The sequence below is a fragment of the Erinaceus europaeus genome, chromosome 7 (assembly GCF_950295315.1).
Source record: "Erinaceus europaeus chromosome 7, mEriEur2.1, whole genome shotgun sequence".
Taxonomy (NCBI): domain Eukaryota; kingdom Metazoa; phylum Chordata; class Mammalia; order Eulipotyphla; family Erinaceidae; genus Erinaceus; species Erinaceus europaeus.
Genome location: NC_080168.1, coordinates 44236164 through 44254432, shown reverse-complemented (window position 1 = coordinate 44254432; position 18269 = coordinate 44236164). Strand labels below are relative to the sequence as shown.

The 18269-nt window shown below is 40.6% G+C and overlaps 1 protein-coding gene across 4 annotated transcripts in view; it reads right to left on the bottom strand.

Annotated features, from left to right (window-relative positions):
* Window positions 1–274: 274 nt before the first annotated feature.
* The window catches only part of C7H12orf75 (chromosome 7 C12orf75 homolog), a 63569-nt gene continuing 45574 nt past the window's right edge, over window positions 275–18269 (bottom strand). The window contains exons 3-6 of one of the 4 annotated variants that reach the window (XM_060194339.1): window positions 8846–8881; window positions 6345–6424; window positions 5046–5083; window positions 1056–1157 (exon numbers count right to left, since the gene is read on the bottom strand). In XM_060194339.1, coding sequence (XP_060050322.1) covers window positions 5079–5083; window positions 6345–6424; window positions 8846–8881 — 121 coding nt within the window. In that variant the 3' untranslated portion in view covers window positions 1056–1157; window positions 5046–5078. Of the gene's footprint in view, window positions 1158–5045; window positions 5084–6344; window positions 6425–8845; window positions 8882–18269 lie in introns of all 4 variants that reach the window. The other 3 variants (XM_060194336.1, XM_060194337.1, XM_060194338.1) reach the window with 3 other exon arrangements.

Genomic DNA, 18269 nt, shown 5'->3' with positions numbered 1-18269 from the left:
GTCCTATAAAATACAGGGGGAGAAATGGCCACCAGGTGCCTCAGCAATAACTGGAGGCAAAGAAGAAGGAGGAGGAGGAGAAAGAGAAGGAGGAGAAGAATACAGAAGTGCAGAGGTTAAGATAAAGAGGAAGACCAGAACACCACTCTGCTCTGGCTGATGGTGGTGCTAGGGATTAAACTTGGTACCTCAGAGCCTCAGACACGCAAGTCTTTTGCAGAACCATTGTGCTGTCTCCCCAGCCCAGTAGATAAATGTTAAAATAAAATCCAGGTAAAGAGGGATAAAAATGTTTTAATTGTTGAATACACTGGTAAACTTAGTAATTGACATTGCATCTCTCTGTGGATACACATGGTCATTATCAAATAAAGATCTTTCCAGAGAGCCCACTAACCATCAGTCGCAGGTCCTTGGAAAATTGCACAGCGTGAAGACCATGAGACGCCATGAGCATGTGAAGGGAGAAAGGAGACACACTTGATGGCCAGGAAGAATTTATCAAGACAACAGGGGTCTTCACCAGTATGTACAGCGCAGGCACCTTTCAGCAGTCTGCTCTTCAGTACTGCGATGGGGTTGGCTTCCTAACAAAAGAAATTCTCTGAACATCTTAGTCAGGAAAACCAAGCAGCAGAAAAGAGAGCGAGATGATTGTGAGAACCAGTGAAGCATTCACCCGGCCAACAATATATGTGAAGTAGAGACAGTGGGGGCGGGAGAGAGAAAAAACCAGCAGGCAGATATATTTCTTTAAGAGATTTCTCTAGATGTCTTTTTTGTTTGTTTGTTTGCTAATTAGAAATAGAGTGTGTGTTTTTCATTATATAAAAACTATCAAAAGAGTATTGGTGTAAAGACATGGCAGAGACACCACCAGGGGGACAGGAAGACACAGAGCCTTAAGAGTGACAGCTCCCTTTTAACAGGTGGCCCTCAGAAAGCTCCAAGCACTATCTGTGTGTTGTCAGCAGATCCCTTCCTAGTACTGCAACATTTAGAATGTGCCCATGGCTCTAACTATGCCACAGATTTAGGAATTGGGAGTGAGGGAAGTAAGGAGGAGAGCAGGCAACTTCTTAGAATTCCCTTGAAGATGTCTGCACACGTCACAATGTTCTGTGGAAAGAAACTCCTTCTGGATCTTGAACGGCAAGCTACAAAGACAACAAACAGAAAAGGGGAGAAAGAGTGATTAGTTTCTGAAGATGCAACTTTGATAACTGTCTATCAGCTTTAAGTCTAAAGATGGCTTACTGATGTTCTTCCAAGGAAAACACAGATTCAACAGTCACCCAATATTTACTTAGACTCAACATGTGGCCAGGGTCTTGCTAACCCCTGACAATACTTAAAGAGACAAATTCCACTGGGGAAAGACTTCAAACTTAGAATTAAAAACATATTATGAATTGGGAGGTAGTTGACCCAGTAAAGCATATGACTTAGCATGTGTGAGTTCAAGCCCTGAGTTCAAGCCCTGTACCACATGGGAGCACCATGGCACCAAGGGAAGCTCCATAGATGGTGAAGCAGCAATGTGATTCCCCCTAGCACCACCTTCACCCGTGTATGTGTGTGTACGTATGCATGTGTGTGTGTGTGTTACCCAGATAAAACATGGGTCTGGGTTCAAACCCCCATGACTTTCTGTAGGAGGAAAGCTTCACTAATAGTGAAGCAGTGCTGCAGGTGACTATCTCTCTCCATCTATATATCCTCATCCTCTCTCAATTTCTGTCTATCAAAGCGAATCAGTAAATCTAAGGGGGTGGGGATTATAAGTGCAGACCCAGGTGACAAGGGACCTTAGCCCCAAAGGCAAGCAGACAGTCTTTCAACTTAGAAAATTCTTCAGATCATTCAAAGAAGGCCAAAGAAAGAGCAGGAGCAAATTGATCATCCAGAAGGAGAGCTGAAGACTGAGGAATTCTGAGCAGAGAGAAGGAAGGCAGTGATATCTATCGTGTATCTTTATAGCTGTGAGGACTGAAGGGACATTCTGGCAAGCTAGCTAAACTTCTGTGGGCTGGCTGAACAGCTAAATGGCTTAAATTGTCATTAGGGAACTTTATGGCCACTTACAAAGGGCAGCAATCAACTGTTATTAAGGAACTTTACAGCCATATACAAAGTCAGGGGATCATTTTGCTGAATTCTCCTATGAGGACAATAACGTGGAGCAGCGGGTAGCTAGCTCAGCAGGCAGACCCTCAGCACCACATGTTCTAGCATGGTGCTCTGAACGCTCACTCACGCTCTCTCTTTCATGAAACCTCTCTCTGTCTCTATCTCATATGCAATAGATTTTTTTTTCTTTTTAGATAGGACAGGAAGAAATGGAAGACAGAAGGGGGAGAGAAAGATAGACACCTGCAGACCTGCTTCACCGCCTGTGAAGCGACTCCCCTGCAGGTGGGGAGCCAGGGGCTCGAACTGGGATCCTTACACTGGTACTTGCATTTCGAACCATGTGTGCTTAACCCGCTGTGCTTCCGCCAACTCCCCAAAATAGATAATTTTTAAATACATATATGTTTTGGATAGAGACAGAGAAATTGAAAGGGAGTAAGGAAAGAAAGAGAGAGAGAGAGAAACCTACAGCACTGCTTCACCAATCGTGAAGCTTCTCCCCTGCATGTGGAGGCCAGGGGCTTGAACCAGGGTCCTTGTACATGGTAATGTGTCATGTTCTACGAGCTGTGCCACCACCTGGCCCCTATAATTTTCTTCCTCTTCTTCTTCTTTTTTTTAAAGGAAGGAAACTAAAAGTGGAAGGGATGGAAAGATAAAGGACTGGTCTGTGGCCTGTGATAACAGCAGAGCTGCTGAGTCCCCTGATAGCTGTCTCCATGGCACCTCTTCCCATTTTATTCCTGTGGTTTGCTTTTATTTGTTTGTTTTAGGTTTTTTGTTGTTGTTGTTGTGTTTGTTTTTGGTTTTTTACCCTGTTTTCACATAGGTAAACAGTGGCACGAGCTCACTTTCGACTAGACTACCTTTTCTGCCTGCTGCAAATCACAAAACTGTGCCTGCATGGGGGGACAGTTTTGTGCAAGGGGCTGAGTCTGGAATAGGTAAGAATCCTTTCAAAAGCCCTAGAAAGAAGGCATGTAAAATAGCTCAGTTGGACACTGTGCTGCTTTGTCCTGTACACAATCCAGGTTTGATCCTCGCCCCCACAACATTGAAGGAAGCTTTGGTGCTGGGGTGCCTCTCTTTTCTATCTAATATAAAATCCTTAAAAAATAAAACCTCCAGAAAATTCCCAAAGAGAATTCCCAGCCTTTTCTGGGTGCTCAGTAACAAAGCTCCACATTGTGTCTGCACTGATGAAACAATCTTCCCTGAAGTAACCACCCCACTTCCCCTCTCTCTCTCTCTCTCTCTCTCTCTGTCTCTTGGATTCAGTGCCTACACTATGAATCCACTGCTCCTGGTGGCCATTTTTTTCCATTTTATTGGATAGGACAGAGAAATTGAGAGGGAAGGGAAAATAGAGAGAGCGAGAGAAAGATAAGACACCTGCAGACCTGCTTCATCACTTGTGAAGTAACCCCCCCAAAAGTAGGGAACAGAGATCCTTGTGTGGGTCCTTGTGTTTCATACTATGTCAGCCACCACCACCCAGCCCCCTGTCCCTACAACTGTCAGGAAGAAACTGGCTCCTTCCCTAGGGAGAGAGAGAGAGAGAGTATATCTTTCCAGGTGGGAAATTATTCTCTTTTTCTAAATTTTTTTATATTTATTTATTTATTTATTTTCCCTTTTGTTGCCCAAGTTGTTTTTCATCGTTGTACTTATTATTGTCGTTATTGATAGGACAGAGAGAAGTAGAGAGAGGAGGGGAAGACAGAGAGGGGGAGAGAAAGATAGACACCTGCAGACCTGCTTCACTTCCTGTGAAGCGACTCCCTTGCAGGTGGGGAGCCAGGGGCTAGAACTGGGATTCTTACACCGGTCCTATGCTTTGTGGGAAATTATTTTATGACCGCTTCCCCATCACAAACACCAAGCGCTGGTCTTAGAGAACTGGTTCCATAACCAATTGGTTTTGCTTGTGACCTGCCAAAGACTGGGTTCTGGTTAAAATGACCAGAACATGGCAGGCAACTCCCCAGTAGCGTGCACACGTTATCATGTGCAAGGAGCCAGGTTCAAGGCCCAGATCACCACATGGGAAAACCTGCAGGGGGAGAAGTTTCACAAGTGGTAGAGCAGTGATACAGTGTCTCTCCTCACTGTCTCTCTCATACTCTCTCCAAAGGAAAGGGGGAAAAAATGACGCTGGGAGTGGTGGATTGGCACTGTGTCCCAGTGATAATTCTAGTGGCAAAAAAAAAAAAAAGGAAGGTGGCTCATTATGTCTAGCATATGACATAGATCAGATGAGATGAGGCGTGTTCCGGGCAGTATGGCTGCTGACATCATGGATGTTTGAGGACCCAGGTTCAATTCCTTGCACTGCAAGTAACAAAGTGGACTCATGCTTCAGTTTCTCTCTCGAGCTCATAAAAAAATATAAACATAATTCCTTAAAATATATATAAATAAAAAGTCTGAATAAGGAAGTTGGGCGGTAGTGCAGTGGGTTAAGCACATGTGGCACAAAGCACAAGGACCTGTCTAAGGATCCTGGTTCAAGCCCCAGCTCCCCACCTGCAGGGGAGTTGCTTCACAAGTAGTGAAGCAGGTCTGCAGGTGTCTATCTTTCTCTCCCCCTCTCTGTCTTCCCCTCCTGTCTTCATTTCTCTCTGTCCTATCCAACAACATTGACATCAATAATAACTACAACAATAAAATAAGAATAATAAAACAAGGGCAACAAAAGGGAGAATCGATAAATAAATGAATAAATATTAAAAAATTAAAAAATAAAGATATATATATATATATAAAACAAAACACCCAATTCCACAGATTACACCCCAAGATAAGACTCTCCTACCTTGAAGCTTAAGGTCTTCTAGAAAAACACAGAAATAACAGTTCAGGTATCACTGAGGTTAATATATAAAGTTATTTAGAAAAAAAATACATAGTACCTCTTGATTATTGAGTCACGATATTGTTTTCTTCTAATCTTAAAGAGAAAGTTAAGAAAAGTCAAATGATCAGTTTATAAAGAATAGTTTCTGTTTTCTTATAAAACTACAAATAGTGATGACATATATATATACTAAATCATAAAGCAGACAAATAAGGGGACAAATAATTAAGGGGACAAATAATGTTATGTTAAAAATAATATACCCATGTGCACAAATTAAACCTATCAGTAGTCTTTTAGCACTATAAATGACACAACTGTGGGATGGTTAGTGAATTAACAATCCTCATCACAAACTTCACTTAAAAAGTTACTGAAGCAAGAAGCTATCTTCCAAGTTGCAGCTGTGCCTGTTATCAAAAGGATTTCATTAGCCCCCACAATTAATGACTATTAAAACTTAGAAAAGGAAGCTTCGCTTCATTTAGTTCTACAACAGGCAGTTCTTTTTCTGTTAGTTGTAAGGCTGCTTCTCTCCTTTCTCCCTCTCTCCATCCATGCCCCCCAATCTCATTTATTAATTATTTAAGTGTTTGCTAAACTTGTAAAATGTCAGGGGTGTAGTATCCACCAAACTTCTGTGAACCCCCAGACCCATAACCACCACAATTCTCACAGACTCCAAGAGATAGCTGGTCACCATTTAATGTTCCAGTTCATTTGTTTTAGTCACCTATACTCTACATAGGAGTAAGAGGTGAAAGACAAGGGCTGGGCGGTGGAGCACCTGATTGAGCACACATATTACAGTACATAAGGACTTGGGTTCAAGCTCCCACTTCCCACCTGCAATGGGAAAGCTTCATAGGCAGTAAAGTAGTGCTGCAGGTGTCTCCCTTTCTTTCTCCCTCTTGATCTTTCCCTTTTCTCTGTCTCTATCAAAAACTAAACAAAGTGAGGTGAAGGACTATTGTTAACTGATTTTGCTCAGCCATCTTTTAAATATGTCACAGGAATTTACCTTATGTCCTGTGAACCCTCCATAAACTTACTGAAACCTTACCTTTCATTTTCACACTGATCATCACTACAATTAACAAGAAATTAAAAAGTATCTCTGGAGTCTAGCTGCAAGCAGAAGCCAATCTGCTTCAAAGAATCATTCTTCTTATGTAAGTAATAGTTTCAACAAATGGGTATAATGAATGGATCTGTGGTTCCTATATGTGCATGGTTCCCTGCAACTAATTAACACTTAGGTTGAGTAAGGCAAGCTAGATATCAACTTCATGTTTTCCACAAATATGAAAAGTAATAACTACTTGGAAAATTAAAACTATATGATTTTACTTACTTTTTCGTATGGTTTTTGTTTGATTGGATACCATATTGACGGCTTCAGATGGCAAACCAACATAAACCCCTCCATAGTTTCTTCATGAGAAAAGACAAAAAAGAAAGATAAGACCAATATAAGTGACACTGTATATGAGAAGAGAACAAAGGGAATATGGAGTGCTTCAAATAATGAAAAAATTGTTAAATAAGATTTTTTGAAGGGAGAATTCAGAATAGTACTGCCGTTGGACATATAACAATTTTCTATGTTGTTTTAATGCCTTACTTATTTATTTTAATGAAAGCAATACAGAAAGGCAGAAAAGGAACAGGGAATGAGACACCAGAGCACTGCTCAGCTCTGGCTTATGGTGGTGCTGGGGATTGAATCTGGAACCTCAGAGCTTCATGCATGAAAGCATTTTGCAGAACCATTATGCTATCTCTCCAGTTCTATTTTTCTGTTAATAAGAGCTATATGACAAAATATGGAAACAACCTAAATGTCCATTAATGATTGGCTGGACAAAGTAGTTATGGGTGGTGTATTGCACCAAGTAAAAGACTCTGGAGTATGTGTGTGGGCAGGGGCAGAAGGTTCGGGTCCTGGAACATGATGGCAAAGGAGGAGCTAGTGGGGGTTGAATTGTTATGTGGAAAACTGGGAAATGTTATGCATGTGCAAACTATTGTATTTTACTGCTGACTGTAAACTACTAATCCCCCAATAAAGAAATTAAAAAAAAGAATTTATGGGACATATACCCAATGAAGTAATAGTACTTGTCAATTAAAAAAGACAATCTTGTGTCCTTTGGGACAAACTGGATGGGAGTGTAGGTGATCATACTTAATGAAGTAAGGAAGGAAGTGAAAGACAATCACTGGACGGTTTCACTCATATGTGGAATATAGAGAATTGAAACGCATGAATCTGGGGGGAAAAATGTAAGCAAACCCAGTCTGTAAGATCTTGGGAGAACTATGATGGTTATCCGGGAGAGGGTGGGGGCACAGAACTTTGGTGGTGTGAGTAGTGTGGAAAAAAACCCATATTATATTATAATCTTATAAACCACTACTAAATCACTAATTTAAAAAAGCTATATAGGGAGTCAGGCAGTAGCACACCGAGTTAACCGCACATGGCACAAAGCGCAAGGACCGGCATAAGGATCCTGGTTCGAACCTCGGCTCCCCACCGGCAGGAGAGTCGCTTCACAGGTGGTGAAGCAGGTCTGCAGGTGTCTATCTTTCTCTCCCCCCTCTCTGTCTTCCCCTCCTCTCTCCATTTCTCCCTGTCCTATCCAACAACATTGACATCAATAATAACTATAACAATAAAACAACAAGGGCAACAAAAGGGAATAAATAAATATTTTTTAAAATCTTTTTTAAAAAGTTATATAAAAATAAGGCAGTTTCTTTGAGTTAGTAGAATTTTCAGATGTTTTACCACAAAAGTCAGGATATTATAATTTAGTAGAGTAAATGACACATTGTATTGATCAGAATTTAGAGTGATCAGCTTCATGGTCAGTGCTGTGAACACAATAAAACATTTTATACAGGTAGATAAAAACACAATATATGGGGGGCTGGTGGTAGCACACCCAGTTAAGTGTACTTGTTACCATGCACAAGAACCTAGATTCAAGCTCATGGCCTCCCAACTGCATAAGTGTATGAAGCAGCTCTGCAGGTGTCTATCTCTCCCTCTCTCTCTCTTTTTTTTTTTCCCTCCAAGGTTATTGCTGGGCTCAGTGCCTGCACCACAAATCCACTACTCCTAGAGGCATCTTTCCCATTTTGTTGCCCTTGTTGTAGTTATTACTGTTGTTGTTATTGATGTCATTGTTGTTGGATAGGACAGAGAGAAATGGAGAGAGGAGGGGAAGACAGAGAGGGGGAGAGAAAGATAGACACCTGCAGACCTGCTTCACTGCTTGTGAAGCAACCCCCTGCAGGTTGGGAGTCGGGATCCTTAACACCAGTCCTTGTGCTTTGCCATATGCACTTAACCCCCTGCACTACCGCCCAACCCCCCATCTTACACTTCCATCTAAGTGTCTGTCTCTATCCAATAAATATATTAACAAAATAACTTCAAAAATACAGTATGTGGGGAGAGAGCCAAGTAGTAATGACAGCAGAGTGACACTAGTCAGAGGAGAGTTGGAGGCACAGAGGAGGCTGAGAATGAAAGTAAGTCCTGCAGTTATGGAGAGCATCACATCCAAAGTCACAGGCTGGAAACCACCACAGACAGGCCATGTCCACAGGGGGAAACCAAGCCTTCTGGAAAGAAACTTAGGAGTTACGAAAAACATCTTCTGAAGACCACGTTCCTCCTCTATTATTCCCTGTGCCAAAAGATTTCCCAATGGAATCTGTATTGTTGAAGGTGTTTTACAGTGTTCAGTTATATCCATGAGTTAAATCATTCCAGGTTAAGTTAAAGCCAGGGGGAATGAACAAAATGGTTTAAATTAAAGTCAGTTTCAAAACCAAACCTACCTCCGCTTGTCATCTTCTGCTATTGAGTCGTCTGCTCTGAAAAGTCAAAAGGTATCTGTGATGAGACTTTGTTTTTAGTTATGAGACGACTACAGAGTTAAAGTCAATTCTAGTTATGCTGCAAGTTCTTCCATCAATTACTTCTGCAGCATAGTATTCTGTCTCCAGTGCAATCATTCATTCATGCACTAAAAGACTGATTACTCTCTACATGTCAAAATGTAAATTCAGCAAATGCCAAAACATCCAACTGCTCAACAAAATGAAAAGCCGAGGGCAGCTTAGGCAGCTTGTCTTGGCTGTGCCACCCACTCCCCTGTGTGGCAGACAGGCTGTCAGCAACCTGCCTGCTTGTACCTCATCTATAAGATAGAAGGTCAACAAGATGGCCCCCAAGGTTCCTTCCTGTTTTGATACACCATGAGTATGTACATCTCTCATCCTAAAGGTTCAGGGACACAACTCTAGGTATAAAAGATTTATTTAGTACAAGAATAGTTCATGTCAATTTCATTTCTTTTTTTTTTTTTTTGCCCCCAGGGTTATTGCTGGGGCTCAGTGCTATGAATCCACTGCTCCTGGAGGCCATTTTTTCCATTTTTATTGTTGTTTAATTATTACTGTTGTTATAGCTGTTGTTGTTGGACAGGACAGAGAGAAATGGAGAGAGGAGGGGATGACAGAGAGGGGGAGAGAAAGATAGACACCTGCAGACCTGCTTCATTGCTTATGAAGCGACCCCCTTATAGGTGGGGTGCCACGGGCTGAAACCAGGATCCTTACACTGACCTTGCACTTTGTGCCATGTGGGCTTAACCCACTGCACTACCACCTGGCCCCCATCATTTCATATATATATATATATATGGAACCCAGACATTTTACACATGATCCACTGCAAAGAGAAGGAAATGTTTAAAAGGAATTTTATAGAAGGAATCACTGCTTCAAAATGCACCTTTCACTATAAACAAATGGCAATTAAAATATTGTGGTATTGAAACAAAAATAGACACTCAGAACATCAGAGAAGATTAAGATCCCAGAAATTAAGCCATGGATATATGGACACCTAGTATATGATAAGAGGACCAAACCAATTCAATGAGGAAAAGTAAGCCTTTTCAACAAATGGTGTTGGGAAAATTGGACAGACACATGTAGAAAACTCAAACTAGATTATCACTTAATACCATACATCAAAATGAATGCAAAATGGACCAAAATCTGAATAATGCACCTAAAACTATAAAATCTATAGGAAATAAACACAGGTGAAACACTTCAGGACCATAACATCAAATATAAATATGGAGACTCAAGACAGTGGGCAAAGGAAATTAAAACAAGACTAAATAAAACTACATCAAATTAAAAAGCTTCTTCACACACAAGGACCGGCATAAGGATCCCGGTTCGAACCCGGCTCCCCACCTGCAGGGGAGTCGCTTCACAGGCGGTGAAGCAGGTCTGCAGGTGTCTATCTTTCTCTCCTCCTCTCTGTCTTCCCCTCCTCTCTCCATTTCTCTCTGTCCTATCCAACAACAACGACAACAACAATAACCACAACAATAAAACAACAAAGGGCAACAAAAGGTAATAAATAAATAAATAAAATATTTAAAAAAAAAAAGCTTCACATTGAAAGAAAATTCCGGAGATATATAGGCAACCCAATTACTGGGAGGAGATATTTGCATATCACACATCTGGCAAGAGGCTGATACAAACATATAAACAAATCATACAGCTGACCAACAAAATAATAAAAAAGTGACTGAACAAAAGATTTAAATAGGCAATTTTCTTAAGAAGATATACATGTTACCCACAGACTATGAAAAAATGCTCTACCTCACCTATCATTAGAAAAATACAAATTAAAACCACATTGAGATTCCACCTCATATGAACCTGTGAAAATGATCTTCATTAAAACAACAAAACAAAACAAACAAAAATAAATAAATAAACTGGAAATGAGACAGGTGTCGGCAAAGATGTGGAAGAAAAGGGACTCTGTTACACTATTAGTGGGAATGCAAACTGGCATCACCTCTATGGAAAACAGTATGGGAAGTCTATAAACACATAAAAGTGTGAATACCTCTGATGCAGCAATATGGGCATTTATGCAAAAGACATGAAAATACGAATTCAAAGGGACATATGCACCACATTTTCATAGTTGCATTATTCATAATAGTCAAAATATGGAAGTAATACAAATACCTATCAAGAGATGACTGGATAAAGAAGTCATAGGATATATGGCCAGTGGAACACTATTGTGCAGTTTAAAAACATGGTATTGCTCTCTTCTGAACAAAATGGATGGAACTGAAGGTTAATGCTTAATGAAACACGTAAGAAGGTAAAAGGCAACTACTGGATGGTTGTGCCCATGTGTGGAACATAAGTCACTGAAACAAAAGAGCTGGCCAGAGAAAGAGAGAGAGAGAGAGAGAGAGAGAGAGAGAGAGAGAGAGAGAGGAGCCAAACTGCCTCCCAGACTTGGTGAGAACTATAATGGGGCGGGGCACACACAGAACTCTGGTGGTGAGTGTAATGTGGGTGTAACTATATCGCCCTGTAATCTTATAACTTATAAACCAGTATTAAATCATTAATACATAATACTGAAATAGTCATATCAAAAGAAGAAAATGAAAAAAAAAAGTAACACATAATCTTTCTCCTTGCATAAAGGAACCCCATATTCTACCAGAATTTCTTGGTATACTTCTCATAGGACCAGGATTTTTTTTTTCCTTGAAGACTATTTAGCATACATGTGTTGTTTTATCGTTATTATTGTTTGTTTTCTAAAAGAAAAAAGTTTAAAACCCAGCAAGTTCTAAATGGATTTGACTGAATTTACCACAGAATTCCAAGGGGCTTCAGTTAAGAAAGCAAACTAAAAACATTTAAACAGGCCCATTGATTCTTCTAATTCTAGGGACTGTCTAATTGTAGATACATCCATTTAAATACTGAACACAAGTCAAACAAATATGTATGTAAGATTTTGTTCCTTTGAAGAAGTCATGTTAAGTGAGACAAGTCAGAAACAAAAGTATGAATATGGGATGATCTCACTCAGACAGAAGTTGAAAAACAAGATCAGAAGGGAAAACACTAAGCAGAACTTGGACTGGAGTTGGTGTACTGCACCAAAGTAAAATACTAGGGTGGGGGAAGAGTTCAGGTCCTGGAACATGATGGCAGAGGAGGACCTAGTGAGGGTTGAATTGTTATGTGGAAAATTGGGAAATATTACGCATATACAACTATTGTATTTTACTGTCTTCTGTAAGCCATTAATCCCCCAATAGAGAAATTTAAAAAAAAAGATTTTGCTCCTTTGCAACAGACAGTAAGTCCCACATGTCTAAAAGAAAGGAAATACAGATGAACATTGGCCTTGCACACAGCTAATAAATACTCCAGTCGAGCACAAACTCCACCTGGGAGTCTAATTGATCCAAATCTAGCACATAGCCTAAACTGGCCATATAATTATCACTTCATTTATTCCATGATAGAAGTTGGGTCGGTTTTTCATTCAAAGGTGTCAAAGTCCTGCTGTGTTAGGAATTGTGCTGCACTTACTGAAGTGGTACAGCAAAGTGCTATTTCCTACTTTTAATTAAAATGGATTTAGAACCTGGTAGGATTGACAATAGGAAACTGGTAGTGGCAAACTCATTCAAGATGATTAAGACTGGGATGGGGAGGCAGCATAATATTTCTGAAAAAGGCCAATAGGAAACTGGTAGTGGCAAACTCATTCAAGATGATTAGGACTGGGATGGGGAGGCAGCATAATAGTTCTGAAAAAGGCCAAAGGTTAAACCCCCCAGCACCACCATAAGCCAGTTGAGCATACATGTATGTGGCCATGCACGAGGACTCAGGTTCAAGCCCCAGTCCTTATCTGCAGGGGAAGAAGCTTTCACAAATAGTGAGGCAGGGCTGCACATGTCTCTCTTTATCTCTTCCTCTCTATCTCCTCTCTTCCTTTCAATTTCTCAGTTCTACCAAATAAAAGAAAGGGTGGAGGGTAGACAGTATAATGGTTATGCAAAGAGAATCTCAAGTCTGAGACTCTGAAGTCTCAGATTCAACCTCCTACACCACCACCAACCAGAACTGATCAGTGCTCTAGTTTAAAAAAAAAAAAAAAAAAAAAGGTGAGGACAGGAAGGGTGAAGGAATGACTGTGGTGGCTTCATAGTGCAGGCATCCAGCCCCAACAATAACCCTGGTGGAAATTAAAAAAGAAAAATCAGAGGCCGGTTGGTAGTGCACCAAGATAAGCATACATAGTGCGAACTGGAAGAACCCACCAAGGATCCTGATTCAAGCCCCTGGATCCCCACCTGCGGGGTGGGGGTGTCACTTCACAAGTAGTGAAGCAGGTCTGCAGGTGTCTATCTTTCTCCCCCCCCCCCCCCGTCATCCCCTTCTCTCTCAATTTCTCTCTGTCCTGTCCAACAACAACAACAATAACAGCAGCAACAACATTGGGGAAAAGATGGCCTCATGGTCCAGGAGATGGCACAACAGATAAAGCATTGGACTCTCAAGCAGGAGGTCCTGAGATCAATTCCTGGCAGTACATGTACCAGCGTGATGTCTGGTTCTTTCTCTCTCTCCTTCTATCTTTCTCATTAATTAATAAATAAATCTTTAAAAAAAAACTAAAAGAAGATGGCCTCCAGGAGCAGTGGATTCATAGATAGTGCAGGCACTGAGCCCCAGTGATAATCTTGGAGGCAAACAATGAAGAAAGAGAGAAAGAAAAGAAGAAATAGAGAAAGAAAGAAAGAAAGAAAGAAAGAGAGAAAGAAAGAAAGGAAGAGAGAAAGAAAGAAAGAGATAGATAGATAGATAGATAGATAGATAGATAGATAGATAGATAGATAGATAGATAGATAACAACTATTTCCAATAACAAACCAGCATGGTGGCTCTTCCTCAAGTAGAAGTTGGCTTCTACCCCAGTCTTGCAGAACCTTTGAGCATCACCCTGTCTCACAGCCTGGCTAATGGTACCAGGTACTTAGTAACCAAAGACAAATAAACTTTACATTTTGATCAGTCCAATCTTCCAGTCACAGCAAGTTGTCTTTCTTTTTGGGCCACTGGAGAGCAGGGCCCTTGCATGGCCCACAGCTGTGATGGCAGGTAAACTGCATAATTTTCCCCCAAACCAGTGGAGGAAGTGGGGAAGGACAGCAGAGCACCCAGCCCCACCTTTCTTGGCTTTGTGAGAGCAACTGCTGCCCACAGATTCTAGAAGATTCTCTGAAATAGGCACCACCATCCTGTTCTCTGCCAGGATTAAAGCAGGTCTGCAAGGGCAGAGAAAAAGCCTGCTTCAGTCTGGAAGCTCCCCTTAGAGAGATGAGCCTGAGGATTGAATTATTCCTAGCTGGGAGAGATAAAGTAAAAAGGAGGCCAATTCGCAGCAGATGAACTGGAAAGGAGGCCAGAGCAGCCTGCACTTGATGATACTTCTTGGCATCAACTGGTGGTAACAGCTCTACAAGCTCAGCTGACCTGTCAGCTTGCTCCCTTAGGAAAAAAATGAGTTTACGCCTGCTGGGTACTTTGCGATTCACAGCACACTCCTTACACAAGGGTTCTGAAACATAGCTCAGGGTCAATGCATAGGCTCTTACAAGCAGAGGCACAGAATGGAAACGCTGGGAGATGAAACTAGGGGCACTGAGGCACTCCTTCATTAACCATAAAAGGCAAAGAAACCTTGAGAATAAGACTACCAAGAGAACCACAACACAGTTACAGAAGGCAAGGGTCAAGGTACCACAAACCAAATCATTGAAAAGCAAAATGTGAGGGCTAGGAGATAACTCACCCAGTAGTGTGTGGACCTTCCCATGTGTGAAGCCCTATGTTCAAGTACCAGCACGACATGAAAGTACCATGGACAGCACCAGGGAGGCACTCTATGGATGGTTGAGCAGTGCCAGCACACACACACACACACACACACACACACACACACACACACACACACCACCCCTAAGGATTCAAAATTTTTTAAATGGACAGGGCAGAGAGCCAGGCAATGGCATACCTGTTTGAACACACACATCACCATGTACAAGGACCCAGGTTTGAGCCCCTTCTCCCCACCTGCAGGGTAGATACTTCTTAAGGTTTGTAGGTCCTTTCTCCCTCCCCTCCCAATTTCTCTTTGTCCTATCAAATAAAATAAAGAGACAAAGGAAAAAAGTGGCTGCCAGGAGCTATGGACTCACAGTGCCAGCACACCAAGTTCCAGAGATAACCCTGGTGGGGAAAAAAAAAAAAAAGAAAGGAAGGAAGGAAGGAATGAACGAACGAACGAACGAAGGAAGAAGAAAGGTTTCAACCAAGGATAATATATCCTGCTAGACTTTCATTCAAACTAGATGGAGGGATCAAAACCTTCTTAGACAAACAACAGTTAAAGGAGGCAACCATCACCAAACCGGCCCCGAAAGAGGTTCTAAAAGACCTCTTATAAACAAGAACATCACTATAATACTTGCAATATATCAGAGCAAACAAATTTTTTTTGCACAATGGCACTACAATACATTAAATCCATAATATCAATAAACATCAATGGCTTAACTCACCCATCAAAAGGGTGGGGGGATGGATCAGAAAACATAACCCAACCATATGCTGCTTGCAAGAATCCCATCTGTCACAACAAGATAAACACAGACTTAAAGTGAAAGGATGGAAAACTATCACACAGGCTAACGGACCACAAAAAAGGGCAGGAACAGCCATTCTCATCTCAGACACGATAGATTTCAAATTAAATAAAGTAATAAAAGATAGGCAAGGACATTACATAATGATTAGAGGATCAATCAGCCAAGAAGACTTAACAATTATTAACATCTATGCACCCAATGAGGGACCATCTAAATACATTAAGCACCTACTGAAAGAATTTTAAAAATACATCAATAGTAATACAATAATAGTGGGAGACTTCAATACCCCACTCTCACACTTAGACAGATCAACAAAGCAGAGAACCAACAAAGATACAAGAGAATTGAATGAAGAGATTGATAGACTAGACCTCTTGGACATTTTCAGAGTCCTTCACCCCAAAAAACTGGAATACACCTTCTTTTCAAATCCACATAACACATACTCAAGGATAGACCACATGTTAGGCCACAAAGACAGCATCAATAAATTCAAGAGCATTGAAATCATCCCAAGTATCTTCTCAGACCACAGTGGAGTAAAACTAAAATTTAACAACAAACAGAAAATTATTAAAAGTCACAGAATTTGGAAACTAAACAACATACTCCTTAAGAACCATTGGGTCAGAGACTCACTCAAGCAGGAAATTCAAATGTTCCTGGAAACAAATGAAAATGAAGACACAACCTATCAAAGTATTTGGGACACAGCTAAAGCAGTACTGAGAGGGAAACTTATAGCCATACAATCACATATTAAACACCAAGAAGAAGCTCAAATGAACGAACTTACTGCACACCTCAAGGTCTTAGAGGAAGAGGAACAAAGGAACCCTAAAGCAACCAGAAGGACAGAAATCACTAAAGTTAGACCAGAAATAAACAACATCAAAAATAAAAGAACCATACAAAAGATCAATGAAGCCAAATGTTGGTTCTTTGAAAGATTAAACAAAATTGACAAACCCCTAGCCAGACTCACCAAACAAAAAAGAGAGAAGACTCAAATTAATAGAATTGTAAATAATGGAGGAGATATCACAACTGACACCACAGAAACCCAGAGAATCCTGCGAAACTTCTATAAAGAACTATACGCCACCAAGCTAGAGAATCTGGAAGAAATGGAACAATTCTTAGAAGCATATGCCCTTCCAAAACTGAACCAAGAACTACAAAATCTAAATGCACCAATCACAGACAAATAAATTGAAACTGTTATTAAGAACCTCCCCAACAACAAAAGTCCTGGACCAGATGGCTTCACAAATGAATTCTACAAAACTTTCAGGAAACAGTTAGTACCCATACTTCTTAAGTTTTTCCATAAGATTGAAGAAACAGGAATACTCCCTTCCACTTTCTATGAAGCCAACATCACCCTGATACCAAAAGCTGATAGGGACAGAACAAAAAAGGAAAACTACAGACCAATATCTCTGATGAACATAGATGCCAAAATATTAAACAAGATCTTGGCCAACCGGATACAGCAACATATCAAGATTGTTCATCACGACCAAGTGGGATTCATCCCAGGAATGCAAGGCTAGTTCAACATCCGTAAGTCAATCAATGCCATTCACCACATCAATAAAAGCAAAGCAATAAAAGCTACAAAATCAATGTACAAAAATCAGTGGCATTTCTTTATGCAAACACTAAATCTGAAGAAGAAGACATCCAGAAATCACTCCCATTTACTAATTCAGCAAAATCAATCAAATACCTAGGAATAAAGTTGACCAAAGAAGTGAAAGACTTGTATGCGGAAACTATGAGTCGCTACTCAAGGAAACAGAAACTGATACCAAGAAATGGAAAGATATCCCATGCTCATGGATTGGAAGAATAAATATCATCAAAATGAATATTCTCCCCAGAGCCATATACAAATTTAATGCAATAGCCAGCAAAGTTCCACCAAGCTTCTTTAAGAGAATAGAACAAACACTACAATCAGTTATCTGGAACCTGAAAACACCTAGAATTGCCAAAACCATCTTGAGGAAAAGAAACAGAAATGGAGGCATCACACTCCCAGACCTTAAACTATATTAGAAAGCCATCATCATCAAAACAGCCTGGTACTGGAACAAAAATAGGCATACAGACCAGTGGAACAGAATTGAAAGCCCAGAAATAAATCCCCACACCTATGGACATCTAATCTTTGATAAGAGGGCCCAAAGGATTAAATGGAAAAAGGAGGCTCTCTTCAATAAATGGTGCTGGGAAAACTGGGTTGTAACATGCAGAAGAATGAAATTGAACCACTTTATCTCACCAGAAAAAAAAATCAACTCCAAATGGATCAAAGACCTAGATGTCAGACCAGAAACAATCAAATACTTAGAGGAAAATATTGGTGAAACACTTTCCCACCTACACCTCTAGGACATCTTTGATGAATCAAACCCAATTGCAAGGAAGACTGAAGCAGAAACAAACCAATGGGACTACATCAAATTGAAAAGCTTCTGCACAGCCAAAGAAACTATTAAACAAAGAGACCCTTCACAGAATGGGAGAAGATCTTCACATGCCACACATCAGACAAGAAACTAATCACCAAAATATATAAAGAGCTCAGCAAACTTAGCACCAAAAAAGCAAATAACCCCATCCAAAAATGGGCAGAGGATATGAACAAAACATTCACTACAGAGGAGATCCAA